General features: G+C 37.4%; 2 protein-coding genes across 10 annotated transcripts in view; one reads left to right on the top strand and one right to left on the bottom strand.

Moving 5' to 3' along the window:
• The window catches only part of LOC124297265 (uncharacterized), a 70693-nt gene extending 46803 nt beyond the window's left edge, over positions 1-23890 (top strand). Inside the window, exons 1-3 of one of the 3 annotated variants that reach the window (XM_046748111.1) lie at positions 8370-8427; positions 12291-13058; positions 20211-23890. In XM_046748111.1, the coding sequence (XP_046604067.1) occupies positions 12891-13058; positions 20211-21545 (1503 nt within the window). In that variant the 5' untranslated portion in view covers positions 8370-8427; positions 12291-12890 and the 3' untranslated portion in view covers positions 21546-23890. Of the gene's footprint in view, positions 1-8369; positions 8428-8514; positions 8843-12290; positions 13059-20210 lie in introns of those variants that run through there. The other 2 variants (XM_046748109.1, XM_046748110.1) reach the window with 2 other exon arrangements.
• Positions 1-27946, bottom strand: part of LOC124297258 (E3 ubiquitin-protein ligase MYCBP2) — a 169941-nt gene that overhangs the window by 134948 nt on the left and 7047 nt on the right. For 6 of the 7 annotated variants that reach the window (XM_046748084.1, XM_046748087.1, XM_046748090.1 and 3 more), the window contains exons 21-30: positions 27654-27843; positions 27358-27492; positions 27127-27269; positions 26405-27040; positions 26059-26326; positions 25680-25966; positions 25272-25603; positions 25056-25159; positions 24747-24956; positions 24444-24588 (exon numbers count right to left, since the gene is read on the bottom strand). In XM_046748084.1, the coding sequence (XP_046604040.1) occupies positions 24444-24588; positions 24747-24956; positions 25056-25159; positions 25272-25603; positions 25680-25966; positions 26059-26326; positions 26405-27040; positions 27127-27269; positions 27358-27492; positions 27654-27843 (2450 nt within the window). The remainder of the gene's footprint in view (positions 1-24443; positions 24589-24746; positions 24957-25055; positions 25160-25271; positions 25604-25679; positions 25967-26058; positions 26327-26404; positions 27041-27126; positions 27270-27357; positions 27493-27653; positions 27844-27946) is intronic. The other variant, XM_046748086.1, reaches the window with a different exon arrangement.

Below are 27946 nucleotides of genomic sequence, written 5' to 3'. Positions count from 1 at the left end.
GAGAGAGAGAGAGAGAGAGAGAGAGGCGAGTTAATCCGCGGCGACACCCTTGGTCCATGGACACCTACAAGGTATAACACAACTAACCGAACAACGCGAGGAAACGAGGAAGAACGACGAGGAAAGCTCTTCGATTCTCATCTTTCCGCCTGCCATAAATCTCAACCTTTCGTCTCTGGTGTTTCGCCCTTAATTCTGGGACAGAATCGCGAATCTGCGCATAAGTTCCGGCGTGAATGTAAGGATAAGGTGGATATAAAACCGAAGAATGACGAAAAATGACCGAGATGAAAAACATACCGTGAGAAAAGTCTACTTGGAAAGCCTGTTACTTTATTTTTTATTTACTTTGAGAACGGTACAAGTGATTCCTCGTTTTGATTCTCGTTATTTAACTTTCCGTTTGTTTCCTCGATTTTCACAGACATAACAAAGCCAAACGATTTATTCCAAAATCGAGTTTCGAGAACTTTTCTACGGAAGCTTTTGAAATAACTTCCAAGAGATGTTTAGCAAATTAAGAGCCTTCGTGTATACCTGACGATTTATTCGTTCGATCGATCGATCAAGCGCGATATTATTCAGCGAAAATATATGCAAATAACGCACCGAATCATTCGACACGTGCATACGTATGATACTTTTGATACATTATTTAACACACGCGCGTATTCTCTTTAATTTTCGTGATATACGGATTTAGAAAATAGTCGTTCGGTATTCCGATATTTGTACATTATTCAATGAATTTAGAGCGAATTTAGTGGTCTTCTCTCTGGCGCTGGGATTTGCGCATTAATGCAACATCGTCGGATGATTAATTCAACAAATCACGAAGGCTAATATTTGACAGACGCGGTTCTGCAACCGCTTCCAGTGTTTTCGGCAATACACTCGTTTTGCAGTTCGATCAAGAAAGTAAATAAAAAAAATCAAAGATACGAGCGGCGGAAAATTAGATCGTGAATATCTCTTTGTCGTTTTCTTTTCTTTTCGGTATCAGCTTCTTTTTCACCAATCACGTCATCCCGTCGTCTTTCAATCCTTTCTACCGAGTAATTCGCAACGTCCGAATCATTTTCCCGTTAAACAACAATGATAACGATAATAATTACTCTCCATTTCTTTTGGAAATTAGTTCAAGTGTCGTAAATCGACGACCTCATCGATAACTGGCAACAAGTTTGTACAACATACGCATACGTGTGCGTATTTGACACACGCGCATTGCTTACGCTATATACAAAAAGAATAAGTTGCACGAGAAAGGATATCGCGTTCCTTCACGTACGACGATCCCATTAAACGTTTTCTCGCCTGATATATATTTTCTGAGAAGAGACGCCTCGTCTCTCTTTCACAGCCCAACATAACCTTCGTACCATATTGTACAGGTCGAAACTCATGGAAATTTTTTTAAAAACTTCACTAACGGTAAATCAGGGCAGCTACTAAATCTCCGTCACGAAATTCCCTGTCGAAAATTCTTATAATTTTCCCGGACCAATTCGGATAAATTGTTTACTACTATCTGTATCGAGTTGATAAAAACATACGTACTTTTCACATAATTGTTCTCATTGTTTTTTTGTTTTTCATTTCGTACAACGAAAGCAGACCATCATTTGTAAGTTAACATTTAGGAACGTTCGAAAGTTTGAAGAGATGTATTAAAAAACGACACTGTGGAATCTCAAAGCGCTTATTGCAAGGTTTAGGAACAAGGGAAATTATATACCTAACGGTGCAATCTGCATGAGAGAAGGCTGCGAGGGAATTCATTTTCTTTTGCCGGCGTGCGGTATTTGCGTACGCATGTGTGTGTGTGTGTGTGTGTGTGCCCATCGCATATAGACCTCTGCAAACAATTATAACTTTCCGTAACGAGAAGGATGGGAAAGATCCTCTTCTCCTCTCCGTATCATATCGTATACGTGTATATATATATATATGTGTGTGTATGTGTGTAAACATTCAAGTGTGGGACTCCTCTTCGGTTCTCATATACGCATAGGTGTAGATGTAGGTATGAATGTATGCACGTCTGCACCTTCAGCAGCAGCAGCAGTAACACGAAATAATTCTGTCTCAACTATACTCCGTAGCTTTGCAGGAGCTTTTCGCCCGGAGACCAACTAAAGTAGGATAGAGGTACCCGCTTCGTTATCCCTACTAGGGATCCTCGTTCTAGAAATATTGTACCGAAAACTTTCATTTGGCGACAGATTCTTTTCCGTCGTACGCTTTTCACCTCATTTCTTTTCTATTATTCTACAATTATCATTGTTATTACGTATCTCAGGTTTTCACTACGCGTATGCGCATGCACTGAGAAAAATTACGAAAAACGAGGTACGCCTATGTATAATCTTAATATATATAAATCTCGTGTCACGATGTTTGTCCTCAATGGACTCCTAAACCACTTAACCGATTATAATAAAATACGCACACCATGTGCAGTTCGATCCAACTTGAGAGATAGGATAGTTTAAATCTCAAATTATAGTCGCAATTATAATATATTGCTAATTATTTGTCTGTTATTATTTGACAGTCACAATTATCTGTTAACTCCGAATGATTCTAACAGATGTCGATACCTTTCGACTGGGTTGAGTAAGTAATCAATAGATGGCGCTGCTATGGTAAATCTACGAACGTGTCATATAAGCTACATTTTAACAGCATAACTAGCAACCCATCCCGGCTTCGCACGGGCATATAATAATATAATAAAAGAAAATACACAATGTTTACAGTGAGTTTCTAGAAAAATAACATTTATATTATTACTTAATATTATTATATGCCCGTGCGAAGCCGGGATGGGCTGCTAGTATATATATATTTTTCTATTGTGGTAAAAAATGAAAATAGTTAAGGGGGTATTCTAGTGTAGAGGCATGAATTTGAGGTGTTTTTTGAAGTGCTATAAACAAAAAACAAAAAATATTTTTACCATCCATTTTTTTTATCAGGCGTTTATTATTATTTCACGATTACAAAAAAAAAAAAAAAACAAGTCAAAAAATACAAAATTGAAAGTGCTATGAGTTGTTGAAGTGGGGGGTAGAAAAAAAATGGCGCGCCAATGTTGTCACGATTGCAAGCATTTTCAAAATCAGAAAAAAAAAAAAGATTATTAATCTACATAAATGCAGCTATCGTACTAACTAAAAAAAAGTTGAAAAAAAATTTTTTTTTGCCAAATTACGGCTGTCCGAAAAAATAATACGTTTTTTTGACTTTTTTGGACGTTTCTGAATTTTTTAAAAATAGTAAAAATTATTATTTCGTTATAATAATAGTTCGTGCGATAGAGACATGTATTGAGAAGATTCTCACTAAATTTCAAGTAAATCGGTTCAATAGAACTTGAGAAATCATGTCAACCGTTTTGAAAAATGTAGTTTTGAGAAAAACGCGTTTAAAGTTTCGAGTAAAATTCGTTCCAGCCGAGCCAGTATTGACGACGTGTCACTAAAATAGCTATATCTCTGAAAAAAAATTGAAATTTTGACTTGTCCTTTTAAGGACACATTCTTGATAGGTTAAGCTTTGAAAATATAAAAAAAAAAAATCGATTTTTTCAAATTTCTACACTAGAATACCCCCTTAAGTTACCGAGCGGTAACCGTAACTAAAAATTTCTCTCAGTGCGAGTCTGTTTCAACATGTGCGATTAATAAAATTTTATCTACGAACACCAATGCGACATATATGTTTATCTTGTAATTCAAACTGCTCGTTGGAGCGATTTTTTCTTTTTTTTCTATTTTCTTTTCTTTTTTTATACCGTACTTCCGTAGTGTACAAGCGTAAAGCTGATATCCGAGCTCAACGGGGCAAAAACATCGGGTATAACGTATCGAAGCTTGTCGGCGGTGGTGGTGGAGGGTTGGTTGCGAGGGCGGCGCTGAGCGTCGCGACGCCGGCTTCATGCAGCATCGCCTGCGGCTGTGGTGGTGGTGGTTGGTGCTCTTCTGCCATGGTTTTAACTCAGATGAACGCGGACCACCGCGGCGCACGGTTGAAACTTGGTGTGTCGTATTTTCTTACTGTGCCACGAGTTGTACGAAAAGAGTCGGTACACTAACGGGAGTTGGAATATTAATTGTATAAAAAAAAAAAGAAAAAAAAAGAAGAATAAAAGGATGTGATAAAACTGAAGGAAGAAAGAATAAGGACAAAAATTACAACGCGATAGGCGGAAACGAAATATTTAAAAGAAAAAAACAGTAACATATCGATACGAGAATAAACCTAAAGTGTGTACTTGCTGTAAATAAGTAACAACGGACAATTTTGTTCGATTGTTTGTTGATTTTTTTTTTTTTGTTTCATTCTTGTTCCACCTTTCTGCGAAGAAAGGACGGAAAAAAAATTGAATCGAGAAATTGACGACGGATTTGGAGAGAGAGAGAGAGAGAGAGAGAGAGAGAGAGAAAAAAAATAAACAATCCTTTGCAATCTCTTTCTCTCTTTCTCTCTCTCTCTCTCTGTCTCTCTCTCTGCAGACGATCTCTTCAATCGTATAATCACAGATTTCAAAAAAAGAGACAAAAATTAATCGAGCGAATCAAAGAATTACAAATCAATGTTACGGATTGTAATCTTTTGTTTTTTTTTTTCTATTCAATTCAATATTCCTCGACACGTGTTTTATCCATTTTCGTTCGTCTCTCTCATCCCTCTGTCTCACCCTCTCATTCTTTCTTTTTTTTTTTTTTTATTATTTATTATCACGAGCCAATTTCCGCACGATTGAAGCAAAACCTTTCATCACTCCGACGAAATTACTTGCAGGTGATTACATGTACCAACAGGGATCAAAGTGTACAGGGTTGTATAATTTGAGGACTGTTTTATGCGATAATCGAAAAGCCTTGAAAGATTTTTCTGCCGAACAACAGAATTCTCCGTACAAGCAGGTATAACCGCGTACCGTATCAATCGGATAAACCGGAAGTACGTGATACCGTCGAAATACCGGAAACGTCGCGTCCAAATACTCGTTGAAGACTCATCAATACGCTCGTATCGTCGATAAGACAATGAGGAGTAAAAAAAAAAGGATGAATATTATAAATGTAATGAAAAAGTCCAAAAAGATGTACGATCGAAAAATTTTCTTTTACCTTAAAATTTTTGTTTCATCTTTCTTTCTTTCCTTTCATCTTTATTCTGCTTTTCTGCACAAGCACAAAAGCGACTCAGCGACTTTGACACTTCCTTGCCTTTTCCCACTTTCTTTCCCCTCTCTCTCTCTCTCTCTCTCTCTCTCTCTCGCTCTCTCTTTATTTGGCTTTCGGCATCGCGACGAGGCTTTCGTTGTACACACGTATTCTCTACAGGCGACGACGATTGAAGAGAGAAACGACCGGAGGGAACGCTCGATTACCCTAATTTTCTAACCGGGCGAAACTAACGAGCCGAGTGAATTTTTTAACGTTTACTTTTTAACGCCAGCACTCATCCGTCACTCGAGCCCCCCACCCCCCCACCTTAACACCCACCCCACCCCCCCACACCCCCGCATTCCTTGCCAGATACGGTTTTTTAGCAATCTCTAAACCGCTGCTGTTTAACAAATTTCACTCGTACTCGTTGCACCGTTTGCCAACTCATTCATTCATTTTACCGTACAATTTTCAAGATTGAAAAGCTTTTTGACGGATTGAAAAAAAATTTCAAATACATCCGGAAACGTGTATATATTTTTATTACATTAATTGTCCCCCCCCCCCCCCCCCCCCCCCCGTTGTTTTTTTTCAAACTTGAAGAGGCTTGCGAGAAGTGAGAAACCGAATTGAGGTTTGACGGGGGAAAGAAAAAAAATTGTGCAATTACGCGCAAAAGTGAGGGAACAAAAGTATAAATTCGCTACTTCGGGATTGACGAGTTTTGATAATTGTTGAGAAAAATGTTTTCTGGTTAACCGTACGTAGCTTATATACAGTGTATACATAATACTTGCGCGTATGTAACGTTACGTGAATTTTAAATACTCGGCAGACGACGATACCGATCAACGTCAGCGTTATTATTTACACCGTAATTAATCACTTGCTAATTAATGCGCTCGCCGTCCTCTAGGCTGAGAGGATATCCGTGCCAAAAGAGAGAGATGGAGAGCGATAAAAAGAGAAAGAGGAGAGAGAGAGAGAGAGAGTGAGGGAGGGAGGGAAAGGCAAAGCATTACACGGGAGAAAGGTCGCGAAAAGCGATCAAAACCGCGAAAATCAGGGAAAAGTTTTTAGCGAGGAGTAAGAGAGAGAGAGAGAGAGAGAGAGGTTTGTTTTTTTTTTTTTCTTCTTCACCGCCTCTCCCCAAATTTTTTTTTTTTTGTTTCCACTTTCCTCGTCCTCCTTCTTTTCTCCTTGGAAACACAACGCGTGACTTGCACAAGAGTTGAAGGAAGAAAACGTCACTCAAAGGCGCGTCGGGGGTAGAAAAAAGTAGAGAGAAAAAAAAAAATAAAAAAAAAAATTGAAAAGTGTTGTAATTAAAAAGGAAGAAAAGAAAGGTACGAGAGCTGCGTGCTGCAGGCGCCGGAGAGGAGAGAGAGAGAGAGAGAGAGAGAGAGAGAAAAAAAAGAGAATTATTATTATAAGAGGGTGAAACTTTATTAGAAGGAAAATTTTCCATTCCTTTCCTTTCCTTTTTCTCAGTTCATTTTGCCCCACCTTTTTCTCCACCTCCTTCTCATCCTCCTGCTTCGTCTCGTTTCAAGCTTCTTCGCATATATATTATTACCAAAGTGAAAAACTTAATTCGCATTTTACGCAAAAGAGCGAAAAATATCCCAGACGTGATGCCGACCCTCTCAGTCTCGAATTCGGGCGTGATAAAATTTTCATTACTTAGCCCGAGGATTCGTCGTTAAAATAATTATAGATTACGTTTACCCGTAATTCGGATCCAATTGAGAAACGTTGAAACATCGATATAGCGATCGCTGATCGATTTCTATTGCTTTATTAAATAAACGACAAAGAAGAAAAATTTTATCGAACTAACCCGACGAAAAAAAAAATCAAGAAAGAAAAAAAATCATACATGCAACAAATTAAATTAAAATTAGTCGTAAATAACAGGTAAAGCCTCAGGAGCTTAAATTTCTACCACATCGGGGTGTAACATTGTATCAATTACCTACGAGATTTTGAACCAAAAATGTTTTTCTCGCTTGTTTTGTTTTTCTTTTATTCTTTTTTTTAATCAAAAGGGTTAACGAGCACCGCTCGCCAGCCGAAAAACACGTACGTTGGGATTAAGGGATTAAAGACTAGGTACAGCTTTCGGACTATTTCGATTTTAATCGTCGTTACAAAATCCGCACACGCGCAACGTACTTACGTACGTACCGTGCGGAATAAAATCTCGTATGAAACGGCTAAATTACCTTGTTATAAAACAAAACAAACATAAAAAAAAAGAAAAAAAAAAACGACACGGAGCAAAGAAAGAAGGACGGGATCGGTATTGAGGGACGGAAATTTAATAAATTTCACCCTGATTGATAGTTGTTTCCTCCGACAGCTTTCGCGGCAAGCTATGATAATTGCTATGTAAACAAGACTTGACGTAATATGTTTGATAAAGCATACCAAGAGAACGATGCGAGCGAGACGCGATTTGCTTACATCACTCCCGAAATCTGGACCCCCCTTCAAAAACTTGCAATTTACGATTAGTAAATTTATCTGTTTTATCTTTCGCCCCTCTCCAAAGCAACGGAACAGCGACGAAGGGAAAGAGAACTCGGGCGATAAGAAGTGCTACAATTTGCGGAGGAGCTAAAGGAAGGGGGGAGGGAGGAGGGGGGCGAAAAATAGGTAAATGGGGGAGGAAGAGGGACAGGAGGGCTCGTCGAAAGCTCGGCGCGAGGGGCAAAAAGGGGGTGGAAGGGGGAGAGGGAGAGGGAGGAGGTCGAGATAGCCGACCCGAGTGGCCAAAGTGGACGAGTGTCGCGGATGAATCGGTGAGGAGGGGGGGGAGGACGATGAGGAGGAGGAGGAGGAGGAGGAGGAGGAGGAGGAGGAGGAGGAGGGGGAGGAGGAGGAGGGGGAGGAGAAAGAGTGGGGATCGTGTCGCGTGATAAACGCGGCAACGCGAGGCGAAACTAGTCCGCGAATATCGCGGGTGCCGAGCGGTCGAGTTTATCGCGTCTCGCGTTGGATTTTTTTTTTTTCTTTTTTTTTTTGTGATAAAACTGTTTTACGTAGTTTTTTAGTTTTTTTTTCCTCGTACAACCAGGTTAAACGAACAAACGTTGTTTTCCAATCGAACAACGAATTGCACGTTGTGTTGCGGCGGGAAAGTAAGGCAAAAAAAAATAAAAATAAAAAAGTGAAAACAAGCAGTATGATCTGGTGCGTTGGGACGGTGTAATAATGACGGATGAATAAAACGGAGGATGAAGTAAGGTTGAAAAAAAAGAAAAAATTGGTAAAAATATTAACGCGCAAGTTTTTTTTTTTTTTTTGAATATTATGTAATGTGTTTTGTTCGAATGAAAAAAAAGAATAAATAAATAAAAAAATAAACACAGTGATAACACGCAACGTCGCCGGAATACGGGATTTCTTTTCAGAAATGATTTTCAGCGGACTTCAGGATGGAATCGGTTGATTTGAAACGTTGAATTCGAACGTTTTTAACGTACCGATTATCGAACTTTTCTTTTATATTCTTAAAAGAAAATAAAATTTATCTATACATATATATACTTATATATATGTATATATATATATAAATATATTTGTACAGACGTACACATAAATCGGATGAGACAAAGAAGACGGTTTATAATTGAGAAAGGCGGTGTTAAAACAAGGTGAAAGAAATATTTCAAGTCTTTTTTTTTCTAGAAAGATTAGGAAATACCTACGTCATATATATACATATATATATATATTTTTTTTACACATACATTATAAATGTATAGTTAACTTTTGTACCGCAGCGTCGGATTTAATGAATAATTATCCGGATGTGAGATTGAGTGCGAATTCACGAACAGAATCTCAATTCGATTCTGGATCAATATATCGGCGGCGGTTCCGCTTTTGTGTGTGTGTGTGTGTGTAATATATACATGTACACATGTAGACATGTATAAATCGGTGTAATACGTGTATTACATGTCCCTGGGGATGTTTAACAGGCACAAAACCGGGAAACCGGAAAGCCGGCAAAAGACTAGGATCAAACTCGTGTAATATATTTTTTTATCGATGCAGGTGTTAAAATTGAAAGTCAGATTTGAACTTGCGGAAAGCTGATCGCTCCAGCTTTTGCGATATCGTTGTAAACAACCGTAGTACTGGATATATTTCTTGCCAAACGATTCGACGAACCCTTTAAACGCGTTGTTCGTTTAATTTCGTCCAAATTTAATTACGCAGAATCTCACGAAGCTGAAGTTAGAAACTATTTGTATTAAGCGATGATTAACGTTTCGTAAAATCGTTATCTCGGAATGGCAGAAATTTACTCTAAAATTCATTAAATCGTGCAAATAATTAGACAAAACGTATTTCATGTATTGTAAATTTAACTACTTCAAAGTCACTAGACTGAGAAAAGAACAGTAACGGATACTAGAAAACTAATGTTCATTTTCTACCTCTAACTATTATTTTTCTATAGTGGTAAAAAATGAAAATAGTCAAGGACCGAGCGGCAACCGGAACTAAAAATTTCTTTTGATCCAGAAACTTGAAAAAGAAAAATAGTAATTTTTCCTCCCCCTCCCTGAATGTTTTCGTTAAATTAACGTTACCAACTTCACCCTCTTTCTCCGATCATTTCTGATCCGCGCTCTTGTACACATCGCATCACACATCCGCTTAAAGTCTAAAACTCTTAAACAAGCAGAAGCACAGCGACGAGAGACGGCTCCTCGTATTTCGATACGAACGTATTCGCCGCGCGACCAACTAAAATAACTATGACGTTACCTTAAGTACTCCTCGCACAGTCTGCAAACACAGTTGTATTGGACGTGCAAAAAAACCAGTAGTTTTATCTATGCGAGTTTAGTTTTTACAGGTTTAAGTTTTTTTCTTTTTTTCTTTTTTACCAACTCATATCTAATACGCTTCTCAAATCTATTTTTATATTTATCTCTACATCCTAGCCTTCTTTTTCTATTCTTTCATTTCCTCGAAAATGCTTCCACGTGTCAGATACGCTGTTCGATTTATTTTTTTTTTTATTTTTTTTTTTTCACTTCCAACGATGAAACGTCGCTGGTCTCTTGAAAAATACGGTATCGTAACACTCGTATCGAATTATTAACGAGAACAACGATTCGATGTTATTGTATAGTAATCGCAACAAGAAGAAATGAACGCTTCTCCTTTGGTTAATAATATGTTGACAATTATAATTTTTTTTCGTTCTCGCCTTTCATAACGCCGTCACACCGCTTAGCTTCTGCGATTTACACTTTATTTTCAATATAGATAAAACTGTCACACTTTTCGTCATCGATTTTATCTTATCTTATTGTTAACCGAGAAACGCGCGGGTCTTTGATTATATTCGTGTATGTATATATATATATATATATATATATATGTATAAAAAAACGTCGTCACGTATAATAAGATAAATCACTGATATACGCGAACTGCGCACACAGATATTACACGCGTACAAAATCATTAAAAAAAAGAGACGCAACGCGGCGATAAAGATAAAGATAAAGAAAAAAAAAAGAAACATACATTCACAAAGCCAACGTATAATCGGTCAGTGAAAAGTTTTCTCCCCTATTTTTAATCCGCGATTAACCGATATTATTTGAACGGTAAATTTTTTTTTTTTAACACGGTAAAATCGATTATGATTATTATTAATATCGTTCTAGTAACTAAATTTTTCTAGTAACCATTCGGAATGAAATTTTCCTCGGTCCGATATTAATTCCATGACCGCATGAAATTGGGACGAAAAAAATTTGACGAATTTTTGTTCGAATCGCCTGTTACGAGTAAAAAAACAAAAAATGATTGATAAAAAAAAAAAAAAAAATGCGAAAAGCGTTCGAATCTTTTCCCCTATCGAATACTGACCGCAAAAATTTTTCTGAATATAACACGCACGCTAAGAAAGTTTGAGGATTAATTTCTACCCTTGCTTATAGAGAGGGTGTAAATCTCTGCCAACTCGACAAACTGTTTGAACGCGTAGGTATTATTATAAGTAATATGTACCCAACTACCTAACTACACACCGGGTACACAATTATTATATTGAAATTTCTCACAGCGTGCGGAAAGTTTTCTTATGCATACATACATATACATACATATACATATATATATATAAGAAAACTTTCCGCACGTATGCTGTTTAGAAATTTTATATAACGTCATGTTTTACAAAAGTAAAAAACATTTCACAATGAAAAACGTAGGGAAACGTGGAATGTAAATGTCACCTTACGTTGCGTAACGATGAAATACCTGATGCAAAAAAAAAAAAATACGTGATTTTAATCGGACGACAATTTTTTCACTCGCAACAATTCGAGTAAAATAAGAGAAAAAAAAGAAGAAAGAAAACTGCCGTTACGCCTCTCGGGGTAAATATTTGATTGAAAAATTTGCCAAACGGCGAATAAGGGTGGAAATAGGGAGTGTGGGAGGGAAAAGAAAGAAGAACAAAATTACCCGAGACAGAGACAGAGAGAGAGAGAGAGAGAGAGAATTGGCAAAGCTTATGCGTAAAGTTTATTCGGAAAATCGGGCGTAGCGATATACGTGAATTTGATTTGAATGTTCATTTAATACGTAAGAATGTATATAAAAAGTTTGATTAAAACTTGCGGAACGATATGTATTAGGTATACATTACATATATATATATATAGGTAGGCACCATAAATTTACAGTCGAAACTTTACTTTCCTTACTTATTTATTTGATATTGCGAGGAGCGTTTTTCCCGTTTAAATTATTCATTGTTACTTCCCCCGAGAGGTTTATATATAATTTAAGGGGTTGAGGGGAAAAGCCGGGCATTTGTTTCTCGGCTTCCAAGGGTATAAAGACGCATGCGAAGGTTCGCTCAATTGAAATAAATAGTATGAAAGTGTAATAATGAAAACATACGGAGTATGAAATTTTACAACTGCGAGATATACATATATACATATATATATATATATATATATAAATTTGAAAAGAAGAAAAGATTTTCCAAAACTAAATTTCTGATAATCTCTTCTTTCAAAACTTTCATCATTATTTTATTGACGTATAAAAAACTTTCAGCTGAGCCGCTGGCGTTGAGTGACAAGGACAAGTTTTTATCCCCGAACGAAGAAGATCGACTCGCCGAGAAGAATTTTGCGAAACAAGGAAAACAAAAAAAAAAATAATCTGGGATAAAGAAAGGAGAGAGAAGAAGAAGGAGAAAGAAAAGATTAAAAAATACCGAGAGAGAGAGAGAGAGAGAGAGAGAGAGTAAAAAGTACGCGAAAGAAAAAGTCCCCGAAAAAATCGAGTGTGCGAAATTTATTTCAACGGGGACGAAATGCAGTTATCGTCTAATTTTCAACGCTTGTACACGCATCGTGTTAATCGTCGCAGAGAAAAATTGCAACGATCGACGATATCGAGATAGGATAGAGAAAATTATCGATTCGTAAGAAATCTGAAAAAAGACGTACGTGTGTATGTATATATAAATATATATACATAAATATCGCCTGCAAAAAAAGAAAGAGAAAAACGAAAGATGAAGATAAAAAGAAGAGATGAGAGAATTCATCGTTAACGGGTGAGAAAAGTTAGAAGAGGGGTGAAGAGAAGAAGCGATTTTCTATCTCGATCGAAAAATCGCAGGTGGGGGGGGGGGGGGGGGGGGCGAAAATGGATCCGATGAAATTTCTCCTGATGAGCGCTACGATTTTCGGACTATACTCGACGGACAACGGATGCGTGGCTATACTGACGAATTCCGTCAACAGATGCGACGCACCGCCTTGCAGATGCGACGTTTTCGCGAGGCTGACTTGCGACTGCGATAACGAACCAGAGGTAGGTTATTCATACGAGTCCGAGAGTCGGAGAGAGAGAGAGAGAGAGAGAGAGAGAGAGAGAATTGAATATAATAGAGCAGAATGAAATATGTCAATTTTTATCATACTAGGATAGTGAATCCAAAGGTATAAATAAACAATTGGGTTAGTAACGGAGAAAATAGAGAAGCTTAAGATCAGAAAAGGGAGAGAGAGAGAGAGAGAGAAAGATTGAATTTTATTCGTAAGACCAATTTTTTTTTTATAATCAAGACAATTTACAAATATAAAATATACATGCCCAAATGGTTTGATATTGAGACTGCCTCAATTGTAGAAAGTGAGTCGTGCGTTCGAACGTTGGTGAAATAAAAATTTTCTCGTACAACGAGTCGTTGGTTCAAAAATACAATAAAATGAAAGTGAAATAAAATGAATAACAGTAATTTAAAGAAAATAAGAGGGAGAGAAATAGAGACGAGGAAAATTATTTCAGAAATTTCGATAGTCGAAGAAAAACATCATCGAATAACCGATCGGTTAAAAGATGAAAGAAAAAAGAGATTCAATCTTGAACAGTCGCGCAGCTCTTTCCCGCAATTTTATTTTTATTTCTACTTTTTTATTACACCTGTAGAATGAAGAAAAAACAAAACAAAAAAATAACAACAATCGAGCCGCTGTCGCGTTTCAGGATTGAAAAAGTTTCCGAGCTGTGGGGGGATGGGGGTGGGGGTGAAAAATAGAAAAGAAAAGAAAGAAAAAAAAAAAAAAAAAAAATGGAAAGTTGCACGGCTGTCGGTTTGACCCTTAAATTCATCCCCTCCAAGCGTCTCTCGACACCTGAATTCTTTCGTGCGGGCCAGAGGGTGATTTTTTTTTCTTCCTCTTTTCCTACGACCACAGTCGTCAGCTTGTTAAAATCCCTTTATTTTACTAACACGCGAGGGCGAGAAAACCTCTAAACCAAACCTCGACTCGTCTAATCGCGATCGGATTCTCACGTCACTGACTCCGAAATTGGAATGATGAAAAGAAGGCGGTGGAAAAAAAGATCCAATTTTGTATACACGACGTACGCTTACATGTATAACACATGTAGATATCGAATTTCGATCATCGGGATTTCAATAATTTCACTCTCTGAATTTTGTTTTTTTCTTCTACTCCCTTATTCAACGTTTCGAATCAGAAAATCATTCGATAGAAGTAGAAATATATATAAATATATTCTTCTTCAAACCCGTCAAATTTACACTGCACGAACGTTTGTTTCCCTCGTGACGATATAATAAACGTTGCTTTTTTTTTTTTTTTATCTCGCATCGTTTTCATCAATTATTCTTTACTTCTAGAACGAGACGAATGAAAGAAGAAAAAAAAAAATTCGTCACCTCGCGCTCGAACTTTTTACTTTGATATGAAATATCGACACACATAGAAGTATATAAAAATTTATGCAATGCGTGCAGATTTGATAGAAAAAGAAGAAAGAAAAAAAAAAAATTCAAAAAATAAACAATCAACAAAGAAGGAACATTGCAGAATGTTTGCAATACAAAGTGAGCAGTTAAAAATGGGAGGAAAAAAAATCTACGCACAACAAAGTTTACGGCATTTATAACGCGTAAAATTTAAAGATATATATATAAATATATAGGTATACTCTGACAGGCGCGTATGTGGGCAAAAAATTACACAAGCGTGAATAACAGGTGTAACAAAACGGGGAATCTACCTTCTTATCAGTAGTACAACGCACAGCAACAAAAAAGCAAAAGCAAAACGAGTATAAAGAGACGCGAGAGAATGAAACCGTGCTTTGGTATAATAATAAATATAATAATAACAATAACCTTAATCGACTATATATATCATATAAATTTAACCAGGTATACAAACGTAACTGTTTTCTGTATCGCAGTGACTGCAGCAGCACACCGAACATTTTCAGCTGTGTAATTGTATCGGGTATGACCCGTATTTAGAGGAAAACTTCCACATATATGTATGTATATATATATATATGTATATATGGATAGCGCGAAAAGAGAGGGGGAGGAAGAGAAACAGAGAGACAAAGAGACGAGGAAATGCTGTAAAACGAGATTATCCATAAACGTGCTTGCGGAATTAAATGAAAGACCGACCCACAATGCAGTTTCACGATTTCATGCGCTATAATAATTGGCGGCAGCGAAAATGCCGCGGTCACTTATTTGTCAAACGAAACGACGAAAAAAGCAAATTCTGGTCACACCCAAACTTTACCGCGATAGTGGGGGTAAGAATTGGAGGGGGGTGAAAGATAAAAAAAAAAAAAAAAAAAAACATTTTATCGCTTCGAATTTCTTTTTTCAATTTTTTGTTCGGCAATTTTTCTTTTTTTTTTTCTTAAACTCCATCGCAACAACATCACTCAATCCCCGGACATTTTTACAAACGCGGATATACGTTTATATACCTGTACTGTATACATATATACATATATATATATATGTACTGTATACATATATATACATATATATATATATACGTAGTACACGCACAGTGTTGTTATTATTATATTACATTGCGCGCATAATTCGTATACCTGTGTTGTACGTGTTGTTACGAAAGGGAAGTGGACGGGGATATTATATCCAAGTTAGATAAAGTCGAGCATCAGATTACGCGGTTCCCTGTTTTTCGTGTGTTCCTGCATATTTTTTTACTTCTTTGTTTTTTTTTTTTTTAATTTTTTTTCGGGAGGCGGAGGGAGGGATTTTTAATGCGGTAAGAACGAGCCGCCGGCCCGACGATTTTGTTACACGATATTCCGTACTCTGTACATTTCCACCGCGACGCAGTTGTACGGGCGTCGTTAAAATTTATTATCAAGAAATTGCGCACGTGATACGGTTGTTTTTTTTTTTTTTTTTTTGTTGGTTCTAATTTTTTTTCTCTTTTTTCTTTTTTTTTTTCTCTTTCCTTTCCCCACGAAATCACGAGCGACGAACCGAGGATTTGAACCTCATCCCCTTAACCTCGAGCGTGCGTAATTTTTGATACAATGATTTCGCGACGTCTGCTCGTTACATGTTACACAACGTATAATATTATATGTTACATGATTTACAGTAGTCCCACTTTAATAATTGCGTTATTCATGTAACCTCATCGTGCGTGCGAGATAGCGATGACAAGTTTCGTATCATTTCGCGTTCAACAACATTATTATCTACGTGCAATTATAATGCATAGTTGTGTCTGTGTCTATATATATTATATATGTATATAATATATATTATATATGTATAATATCCCGTCGTGGCTTCGCCCGCATTCAAATTTAATTTGATGAAATGAAGATTCTGTTGATATGAAAAAATTTTGCTTACAGTTAAGAACGATTGAATGAAGACTGACAATATCTGACCTAACTCAACCCAAAAACCTAACCTAGAACTTTATCTAACCTAACCTCTATCAATAAGACTTTAGTCAGCGTTCGCTGGCTTACAAACATTTTTTACTTCTCCAAAACTATGAATCTGGTTGTAACGAAATGTAGCATAAATTGTGGGCGGACGTTGTGGCTATTCGTAGAGATTAAAAGGATGAAAATCGGTTCAGTCGTTCTGGAGTTATAAGCGAACATATGACGGAAAAACTTTGAGTTTTATACATAATAATATGCATATAATATATACATATATATATATATGTATGTAAGTATGCTAGAAGAAGAGAATAATTATAGCTTTTCAATTTGAGCCGTGTAAATTTAATAAACTTTTTGCGAATTTCATACCGCCGAAAACCGGTTATGTTAAACACGCCTGAAAACAGTAAAATTGTAGAGGAAAAGAGATTGCCTCGTTAATTAATTCATTTTACTTTCTTTTTTTTTTTTTGTTCTTTTTCTGTTTGTCGTTTTTACTCAATATTCGTTGTCATTTTCCCAAATTTCTCTCTCTCTCTCTAATAAACGTAAGCGAAAAGTTTCACGGTTTTTCAAACACAATGTAGGATCAAAGTTGAGAAAATAATAAAATCGACAGTGTATTTTATATATATAAATATATATATATATATATATATATATATATATATACAGGATTTAAGCTCCACTCCTCGTTCATCATTCTCTTGATATTATACAATATGTACAGGTGTGTATGTATAATATATACCCGGTATTTTGCTCTCGGCTAGCGATATTTTTACCGCTTCCTTATAAAAATTGCAAGATAAATAAAAGAGTAAATCATTATTACCTCGACACGTGCCGCGTACTAAGAGTTATACATACATATGTATACATATTGTATATACAGGTGTGTATTTATACATATACAGTCCAGGTATACGATATATAAAGTCGTTATGCCATAAAGTGAACGCGGCGTGCTCGCGAATCCTGAACGCGAAATAAAGAAGAAGAAGAAGAAGAAATATAACTCAGTTGCAGGGAAAACGGAAGGAGGACATTCCGAGTCGTGGAAATAAAGAAAAATGAGAGAGATTCTCTCGAAATACTTTTTATCTTTTCTTTTCATTTTTTATTCTTGTTTTTTTTTTTTTTTTTTCAAAATGCACAGGGAGACAAGTAGACCATCCATGGGGAAGTAAAAATTTTCAGTTCAAGCATACGTCGGAAAATTTACGACGTCCCTGAAACTACGCGACGCGTACATAAATATTACATTCCGCATATGTAATACGTGCATATGTATAACCGTACTTAGTATTCAAGTCTGCAAATTTTTTCTCCTCGACACACATACGCATATATATATATATATATATATATTATTGAGCTGGCATATAATGCTCGTGTGGAGAAAAAAAAAAAAAAAAAAAAATTCAACTCCTACGCTATTATAAAAATGTGGCAATAGTTACCAATAAATAAATAAATAAATATACATTTATTAAAGACAAATTCTCTCTAACTCGGTGGATATAAAAAGTTTTTCGGACAATAATAAATTTCATTTCGAATAATTCGAAACACCATTACTCTTTTTATTTATTCTTTTGTCATCTTTCTCTCTCGCTCTCTGTCTCTATAAGTAATAATGATGAAACCGCACGAAAATGGATGGGAAAAAATGTGAAAAATAATGAATCGAAAAACTTTCCCTCGCATCAAACTCGCATATATTACAACGAACGATATATTCGTATACGGTGAACCTATAATACACCCAAGGTGGTGAACACGTGAAATATTTACGGCAAAAAAATGAGTATATAAAATCGGGAGGTAAATTTTCGTACTTCATCGAAGTGACAAAAAAAAAAAAGGGCAAAATAACGTAAAATAAAAAATAAAAAATACTACGTGCGTATCAATCGCGCGATAAATATTTATTGTAATTCGAGTTGTTTTTACGGAGTTTTGTTTCAGGTGTAAAAAGAATCGAATTGAAAAGATAAATCCCTCTCTCTCTTAGGTTTTCCCCATACACGCGTACCCTGTTACACCATATATCGTCACGTATTACATGCATAAATACCCATGTACCGTAACGGCGTCGAAAGTTTACGAAACGCAAGCTGCAGAGCAGCCTTTGTCGTTTAACTAAGTTTATATTCGTGTTGGACCTTCTCTCGTTTCGACGACGATTACCTATACATTTCCAGCATGTGGCAGCTCTGATAACACGATATTCTCCGAAACCCTGCGAGTCTACAATAAACTTCTCCGTACAGATAAGCGTGCGGGCAGGTAGAGGAGAAGCGTGTAATAATAATACAAAGTCGCGTTACGTGGTTGGTGAATTTATCTCAGGATGATTCACATGTTTAAACCGTGTCCCACATCGATATCGCAACGCGTATCAGTGAATAGAATTTTTGTTACGGTAATAAAAAAATAAAAAAAAACAAAAAAGGGCGGGAGCGATCGACCAAAATTTCATTTAAACATTTTCCTCGTCGTCGTTTTCATCCCCTCCCACCTCTTTCTTTTTCCGCCCGTCATGACACACAACGCGGCGTGGAAATGAAAAAAAGAAGAGATAGTATTTGTTCGGTGTACTCCAGTTATATCGCAGAGATTGATCAACGGTATTACTTCCGGTTATATGGGCATTTACCGGACGAGAGGGATTAGAGAGAAGGAGAACGAGAGGGTGGGAAAAAAAAAAAAAATTTTCGACGCGACTATTGTACTGAAATAAAATCAAACGACATTATCTGCGGGGGTTTTCTTTCCTTTTTTTTTTTTTTTTTTTTTTTTTTATACTGCATGTACGCGTATGTTACCTAGCACAAAGGGATCGCCACATACGTTTTTTGTTTTCTCTTCGTATAATACTCTTCCTTCTCTAGTTTCGTTTCCATCCGGGAAAAACCGTCTCTCGTGTCCAACGATATCGTTTTCATCCCTCATTTGTCACTCTCATTGAAAATAAAAAAAAAAAAAATAAAAAAAAAAAAAAAATTAGAAGGTGAAACGTAAACGCCCAAATATTGGGATTACATTGTAATCGGCTTTAAAGATACGGAGCTTTTAAGAAAAATGAATCAACGAATGTGAATTAATCGCGTCGGGAATAAGAACATAATTCTAATTTCTTAGTACAGAAGAAGATCGAAGTTTTTTTTTTCATGTAAAGACGATACATGGTAGATTTAAATTCTTCCGTGTGTGTAACGAATATCCACGGAGTGAATTTTGTAAATGCACGACATATATCGACCATAATTGCCTGGTAGGTTTTACAACAAGGGTTTCAAGAACAATTATTAAGTATAATATCCTGCATGGTTACAAGAGATTAACCTCAACGATTTAGACCCTTATTAAGTGTTAATCTATTCGTTCTTATCGCGGTGTCGATTCTTTCGTGATAACACACGCGTGCTGATTTCCGTAAGCTTTGTATGTAATACAAAGAATGAAAAAAAAAGTTGATGCGATTTGTCCTGAAAATATGGAAGCAAAAGAAAGTTAAAAAAAAAAGAAGATCGCGGGGTACATACATAAAACGCACAATCATGTTGAAGTTCGATTCATGCTGAGGGAAAACTGTCATTTTCCGATTTTGTAACTGTTTGAATATTTTGCAATCTTAGTTCGTTTAAAAATCATTGCAGAATTAGGAAAATAGAACGTTACTAACTTCAAGCTCAACTAACGCAGCAGACCCGATGTAAACGTTCGATTTTCGAATTTCAGGAGCTGGTCCTAACGACGGAAGGCGATCGAAGACTGAGTCCGCATACGACGCGAATAATGATATCAAACTGCCCGTCAGTGAGGCTGGTGAATTCAAGTCTTACCTCGATGGGAGGTCTGCGAGCGATAAGCTTCGAGAACATCGGCAACCTGACGTTGTACCCTCAGAGTTTCGAGCTTGCGACGCGCGATACGCCGGCGAAGATATCGATAACGAACAGCAGCATGGACCTTCTCCCTAGTTTCACGTTCAAGGGTGACGTGGAGGTGATCCACCTCCAAAACGTCAGGATCGGTCAGGTGAACGCTTTCGCCTTTTCGAACCTCGTGGGTACGGAAACAATGACACTTGATAACTGCGTTATAGATACAATGGAGGCGCAAGCTTTCAAGAAATTCGACGTCGGCTATCTTCACGTGATCGGCGGAACGTTCGGCGATGTTGTGCCGAGTAGAGCGATGAACGACATCGAGGTAACGAGCAAGTTCATGCTGGACGGTGTGCGAATGGGAACGGTGCGAAGTTCGGCGTTTATAATAAGAAGGCCGAGAACCGTTGCGATACAAAACTGCGATTTCGGAACAATCGAGGGTCAGGCGTTCAGCGTAACGACGACAGGCGCTGTCATAATGAAGAACAACACGTTCGGCAACCTGAACGTAGGCGCGTTTCTCGACATAAAAACAGACCCGGAATACCAGTCGTACCACAACAACAACAACAACAACGGAAGGCTGAACGACCTGATATTCAAAAACAACAGCATCAAGACATTCGAGGAAGGCTCGGTTATGTTCGACAGAGGAAGTTTCCGTCCGGAATTGGACGGGATATTGGTAAACCATAATTGCGAGTGTTCAGCGATTCCGGTTTGGCGAGGAAACGTGTTAAACTACAGTAACGTATACGCGAAATTTTACTCAATGAGCGTACCGGATGAGCCGATAAACGTCGGTCCGGAAACGTTTCTCTGTCTAGATTCCGACGCTGACTTCACGCCGGTAACATTCAACGAATACGAGGCGAGATACTGCTCGATAAGCAATTCCACCCTCTTGTTCGTACTGGTTCTAGTCGGTTCTATCGTAGCTTTGCTAGTCGGCGGTTTTCTAATCGTTTGGTGCTGCCGCAGGCAGCGTGAAAATAACCAGAAACGCTGGATAAGCGTGCCGACGAACGCTCCTGACGTTGTTTCAAAGAAGAACGGCGTCATCGCCAGGGACGCACCGGTTGACAGCAGGATAACGATGGTCGTGCCCGACGGACGCGTTTACAGAGAAACCGAGTTTCATGTGATTGTTGAAAAGGCTGAACCGTTGACCACAGAATTATAAAATACCTATCGATAATAACAACAACAACAACAACAACAACAACAACAACAGTAGTAATAATAATATCGATAACGACGATAATAATTATTTACATATACGGTTATATCACGATAAGGATTACATTATAATAAATAATATTACGTATAGATGCATAAATTATTACTCACATTGTAGAAAAAGTCTGTAAAATATTTAGTACGTATGTTATAAAATTATATTTATATTATTATTATTATTATTATTATTATTATTATTATTATTATTATTATCATAGTATACAAGTTTTATCATCAATACGAAATTCATTTATTTTTTCTAAATACGAAAACATATATGTATGCCTATATTATCGTCGTCGTTTTTATATTAGGAATAGAGTATGTACTATATTATTATAATTTCGGAGACATTATCTCGATATTTCGTCCGAAATCGTTAGAAAGTTTTATATTTTGCAACAGTAGAGTCGATCGCAAATCGTTCAAACAATTTACACCGCGTATCCATCTAATATCCTGCACATATCACTGACAGATTGATTGTAACAACTTCTCAAAACATATATATACATGTGTATAATTGTTGTTATATGATACGATTACCTCGCGGAAAAAATTAATAACAACGCATTTATATTCGCGCGCCCATTTGCAATTTAGCTAATCTATACGATATACGGACATGTGTATAGGTGTTATATAACAACTTTCTAAATTTGTTTTCGCAACGCGTCAAGTTTTTTACTCGACTATAGAGATGAGGATTGTGTAACGTACGAGGAAATTGGACTATTTTCGTAAAAGATTCTCCAACGACGACAGCAACAGCAACAAAAACTGATATCCGCGTTATTCGCAAATATTAATATGTATATACTTTGAAGAGATTGCGTAAGAAGAACAGGGAGATGAAGATGAAGGAGAAAAAGAGCCAGTCTTTGTGTGATTTAGATTATAAGGTTAGCATCGGAAAAGGGGACGAGAAAAAGAATGAAAGAAAATAAGAAAAAAGAAGACAAATACAACAACAAAAGTGATGAGAAATGCACAAACTCGTCGATGTGTGAAATACATCTTCGAGATACTTTTCGTATTTTTGTATAGTTGAATGAAATATTCATTACAGGTATCGCTATCGTTGTGTTGTTGTTGTTGTTGTTATTATTATTATTATTATTATTATTATTATCATTGTTAATGTTATCATTATATTATACGCTCGGACTTTGAGCGAATCTGGTGTATATAATATTTATTGTTTCAGTGCCACATATCTGTGTGTATTATTGTTACTGTATCGTGAGTATTTACGTAAACGTGTCATTCCTAAACGTATTCATTGTTTATACTTTATTATCGTCATTATACTGTATTAATTTCACCGTTTCGAATCAATTGAAACTGCCGAAGTTATACGCATAATGTGTAAATTCAGAGAGAGTTACGATATCTCTTTTTCGTTTGAAACTATATTTAGTTAGTTATAATCTGAAGATAGTTCAAAGCTCAACAATTTTTTAATTCTCGATTATCACAGAGACGGTACATACATGCACACGTTTTACCGCAATTTAGAAGAAGCGCGTCACGCGAGATTTATCTATAGTTTTATATCTGATCAAGAATCGATAACTCTCGTCGAATTAGAAGAGATTATGAAACAAATAGCTGCCGAATAAGAAAACATCGCGCAACCGATTTTTAAAAGAACACGAGAAAAGGATTTGACTTTCGTTAAATTCTTTACGATATCGCTTCGAACTGATTATTTGCGCCATATTTCTAAGTGTACAAAGTTTTTCAAGTACCTATTTACCTATAACAATTAACGAAGTTGTATTTAAAGCACTTCAATTACTGTACCTCATGTCTCCCCTAGAGGAATAAAATAATTAGGTAGTTAATCGATCAAGTGCAGAAACGGGCTCGCGAGATACACGAAAGAGAATGCAAAATGCGAAATTACGCATCAACGCGCAACGGCTCGGAGTTGTAAGATTATTTTCAATTGCACGTGATATTCGTCGATTAGCCAAACAGCGAGACGCTACACGGGAATCATAAATGGTAACGAGAACTGTCTAACGAACACCTTGAACGCAATCAAAGTGAGAATATCGTTAGCAGTGTGAATCTAATTTAAGAGAACACGAATAATAACAATAATAATAATAATGATAACGCAAGAAAAATAAATTGTGTCGTCTAGTAGTGATTAAGATTTTTGTAATAATCATTTAGCTGTAATTATCATGACTGTGATATAACGACAGCCAACTTGTACAACATGTAATTGTTTTACATACTGAATTCACGCATTATTAATAAAGAAATCTTCAAAATTAACGGCGAAAGTCAGAACAAACAACCAAGAACCTGATACCCGTCCCATTCCTATCAGGAGAATAAATTCATGGAGAGAATTGCGCATAGCACCTGTTACTCAAATTATCCAACGTTAGATAAGAACTTCGTGCTAATTTCTGTAATTGCAGAACAGCGTGAAAGAGATTAAAATCGATCAGCACCACCTTCCCTTTTCACTGTGTCAAGGAGTCTGAGCAATTTTGTCACGATCAAGCAATGATCCTGAAGTTCTGGTTAATTTCTTTGCACATATCGCAACATAATACACCGAGTTATAATAACGATTTCGTCATTGAATATAAAAGTCCCGATTAGCGGTATCGTCACCAATCCATTTCACTTCGCACATCATAATTACGAAAAACTTCGGTTTAAGTCGCTACGCATATCGCGGTCCATAGTGAAGATGAGCGTTCAATGAAACATCAGCATATCAAACCTAATTCATTTGCAAATTGTAAATCACAAGATAGGCGGAACCACCGCATGCTAAAGTGATTCCGGCGGTGTAAGAAAAGTTTTAAAAACTCACCTAAACGGAAGCACGCCGTCGAGGGCCTGGGACACCGTAGGCGGAGATGTGAGGGCGAATCCTCTTCCGAGAAGCACTGAATATCCGGAAAAAAGCCGCTTAGCTGTGTCCTGGGCGAGTTCAAGATCCTCTTCGATTTCTTCGACTGAAAATTGAGGGGTAGTTAAACATAAATCGTCGATACATATCCTCGGCACTTCCAACTTCTAACTCATTTTTTACAGTTCACACACGTTTGTACAGAGTAAGTGCGTAATGGGCTTCAACGGTTTTTAACTTGCGATACAAATATTAAACTCGTACCTGACACAGGCGGTAACGTCATGTGCTTCTTCATCAAACTCGCTGCACAGGCACCACCGAGAAACGCCAATTCGGTTTCCAGATGCTTCAATCCACCCACACTACCGGCCCATTCGTATCCAATGACCAAACACTTGAAACCGTAAGTGTTGGAGCGATCGTCCTTGACGTAATCGGACGCGGTTTCCAAGGAAAATATCACTTCGTTTCCTGAAATTCAACGGCATTTCGATATTTTGAGTATGATTGAAAGGATATGGCAGTATTAATCTAGACCCTTAATTTTGAAGAATGAAGTATGCTATTGACCTGGTAAAACGACAGCGTTCTGCGGCCATTGACTCGGTATACTGCTCAACTTGTGAAGAACCGGCCAGTGTGGTAGATTATCTTCCGACGATGTGGTTGCAGCACTGAAATTACAATGTAAAATATCATGAGTACAAATACAAACGCGAACTTCAAATTGTGAATACTATTATCATTGCACTTATCCATCCATGCATTTTTTTCAAAAAAACTGACCCAATGGTTATGGGTGGACTGGCTACGCTGCTGGGTATATAAAGCTGAAGGTAATCTTCAGGCTGTGCGGTTCCACAGTCAGGAGTAAACTCGACGCTGAGCCATCTCACTGTTTCGGCAAATGCAACTTTGTAGTGGGAAACTGTGGCCGCCTTGTAAGGATGATCGCTTTCCAACCACGTGTAATGCTGGCTCGTCGTAATCGGTGGAACGCTGTGCGACTGAATCTCACTGTCTTGTGATATTTGCGACGATCCCATTCCCGAAATCTGGTTAAGCGCCGAAATATGTGGAAGCATTTCTTGGATAAGGGTCAAAACCTGCACCCCACTCTGAAAAAAAAATGAAACTTGCGTAAAATATCGAAATTGGAAATTTTATCTTCTTGTTAGTCAGTCATCTGATTACCCGCGGGTCTGAAGTCGCTAGCGGGCTAATGTGAGCCATAAGCAAAGGCAGAAGAGTCGTGACAAAAGCTGCGTTCCCAAGAATTTCATTGGAGGAAAAATCTTCGGCCCTTTCTCTTGCCAGAGACAAAATTTCATTAGCACGTTGCACTATCGTCGCCGTCATTGCCAGTGTGCATTTCCGGGCCTGCAATTCTGCCATCGCTTTTGTTGATTGTTGAGTTTCCGAATCTTGCGGATTCGAGTAGTAAAGAATGTGCGGAATTTGTCCTCGGGTTTGAGTTGTGCCTGATGACATGAGAAAGAAAATAATAAATGTGACAAATCAATGACACTGTAAATAAGCCAATGAGCGTCCAACTTTACAAATGAAGTCGTACCATTGAAACTCAGCGAGCACGCGGTAAATGTAAATGTGGTCCCATCTGGTCCTTTCACAACGCTCAAACCACCGTCACCGTTGCTAGTTCTTCCTCCTCGATTGCGTAAGCGTATAGCATACTTCACATTTTCTTTTATAGATACCGGCTTATCGAACTTCAACTCCACTACGTCATTGACGCAATCTTCCGGGCCAAAAGATCCCCTTGAAAAGTCCAGACTGCTCCAACGCTGAGTGTGAGAAGGATCGTTGCCAGTATTATTTTGCTAAGTGTAATAAAAGATGGGATCAAATAAGAGATGCTTGTTGTCAGTAATTCCTATCACGATTTTCTCTCAACTTACGTCATCCAACAACTCCAATTCGTATTCATAGACACCGACACCTCCGTAAACCCCAACGCCAGCAACAACGATACCAGGTCTATCAACCGAAAAGCAAATGGCATCTGGTGACCCATTCCCAGTGTTCCAAGATCTGCTCTGATTCGTTCTTGTGAATCTGGACGGTGTGGTGTACATCAGTCGACCACAGGCTCCTTGTACTTCGTTGTCGTTTCCACTCGACTGAGAAGCTAACTCAGCTATAACTCTTGCCAACAAATGACAACAGTGTAGAACCAAATCCGGCAAGGACTGGGATTTCTCTCTGCAAAGACTTTTTCGTACTGGTATAAGCACCAGGTCCAACAGTCTGTCTAACACCTCGCGAAAGGACCAATTTAACGATCCTCTATTCGAACTTTCGATCTGAGACTTGTAGCTTATTTGCTCTACAAGGATAGGATAGTGGTGTGCTTCCGTCGAGTTCATCATTGGCAAACCAGCGTTATCAGAGGGACTCAATTGCCGCTTGATACTGTCTGTGCTGTCCATTACATTGTTTAATATTGGAAAAGTACAGCGAAGTCTAACAGATGGGTGGCAGAGGGATGCCAAAACTGCCGACAGTAGTCGATCCTTCGAAGAAGTGCCCTGATCCTAGAAAAATATTGACAGTTTAGAATGGCAATTTTAAACCATGTATGAAATTTTACGCTCATCGTTATTAGAAGAATCATGTTTACCTTCTCAATTTCAGATAACAGGTCGCAAAGTGAAGTCCACTTCAGGTAAGCTGTGGGATAAAATGCGTGATAGCAGGAAACGAAAGTTTTGTGGCACTCGTCAAAAATGGTTCCTGTCATCTTATAACTCAAACTCGTGGAACCTATGGCAAGATAAAAAAATTTTGTGTAGACACAACGAACATTTCTCTACAGCTCAATATAAGGAACATGTATCATTGAGTTACTTACTTTTGGTAGACCGTGTTTTGCCTTTATTCTTTACAGTGATTGGAATAACATCGGAAAGTATTTGACGAAGAAGTCCTCTAACTTCTCCGATACATTCTGCCAATCTTACGGATTCAGGTGGGGTTTTTTTCACAACTGTAAAGTGAGGACAAGTTCAATCGAAACTTCCAGTAAAATAATATATCAACATATTGTATCAAAAAAATTTTGATAACAAATATAGCCCAACATTAAAGATATATGAATAGTTGACATGTACAAGTTTTGGTTCTTTTGTGAAGACACAATTCTCATACCTTGATTTGGGTAAATCTCGTTAGTATACGTTCGCAGTAATCTGAGACTGGCTTTACTGATGTAGACGAGCCTGTCCATTTCCAGCATTGCATGCGATGACGAGGATACATGAACTGCCACATCAGACAAGCCAGCTTTCAGAGTATTCCAACTCCATTGCAGCAAGGATATCAAAGATTGAAAGCACTCCTGTAAAAATTTCAAAATTTTATCAATTCGCTGACCATTTTCGATCTTCTCTCATTTTGGCAACTTAATAAATAACTCTGTCAATCACATTTTTTATCTCCTA

Source organism: Neodiprion virginianus, chromosome 2 (assembly GCF_021901495.1).
Source record: "Neodiprion virginianus isolate iyNeoVirg1 chromosome 2, iyNeoVirg1.1, whole genome shotgun sequence".
In the NCBI taxonomy this organism is placed as follows: domain Eukaryota; kingdom Metazoa; phylum Arthropoda; class Insecta; order Hymenoptera; family Diprionidae; genus Neodiprion; species Neodiprion virginianus.
The sequence above is the reverse complement of the archived record's forward strand: the minus strand, read 5'-3'. Positions and strand labels throughout refer to the sequence as shown.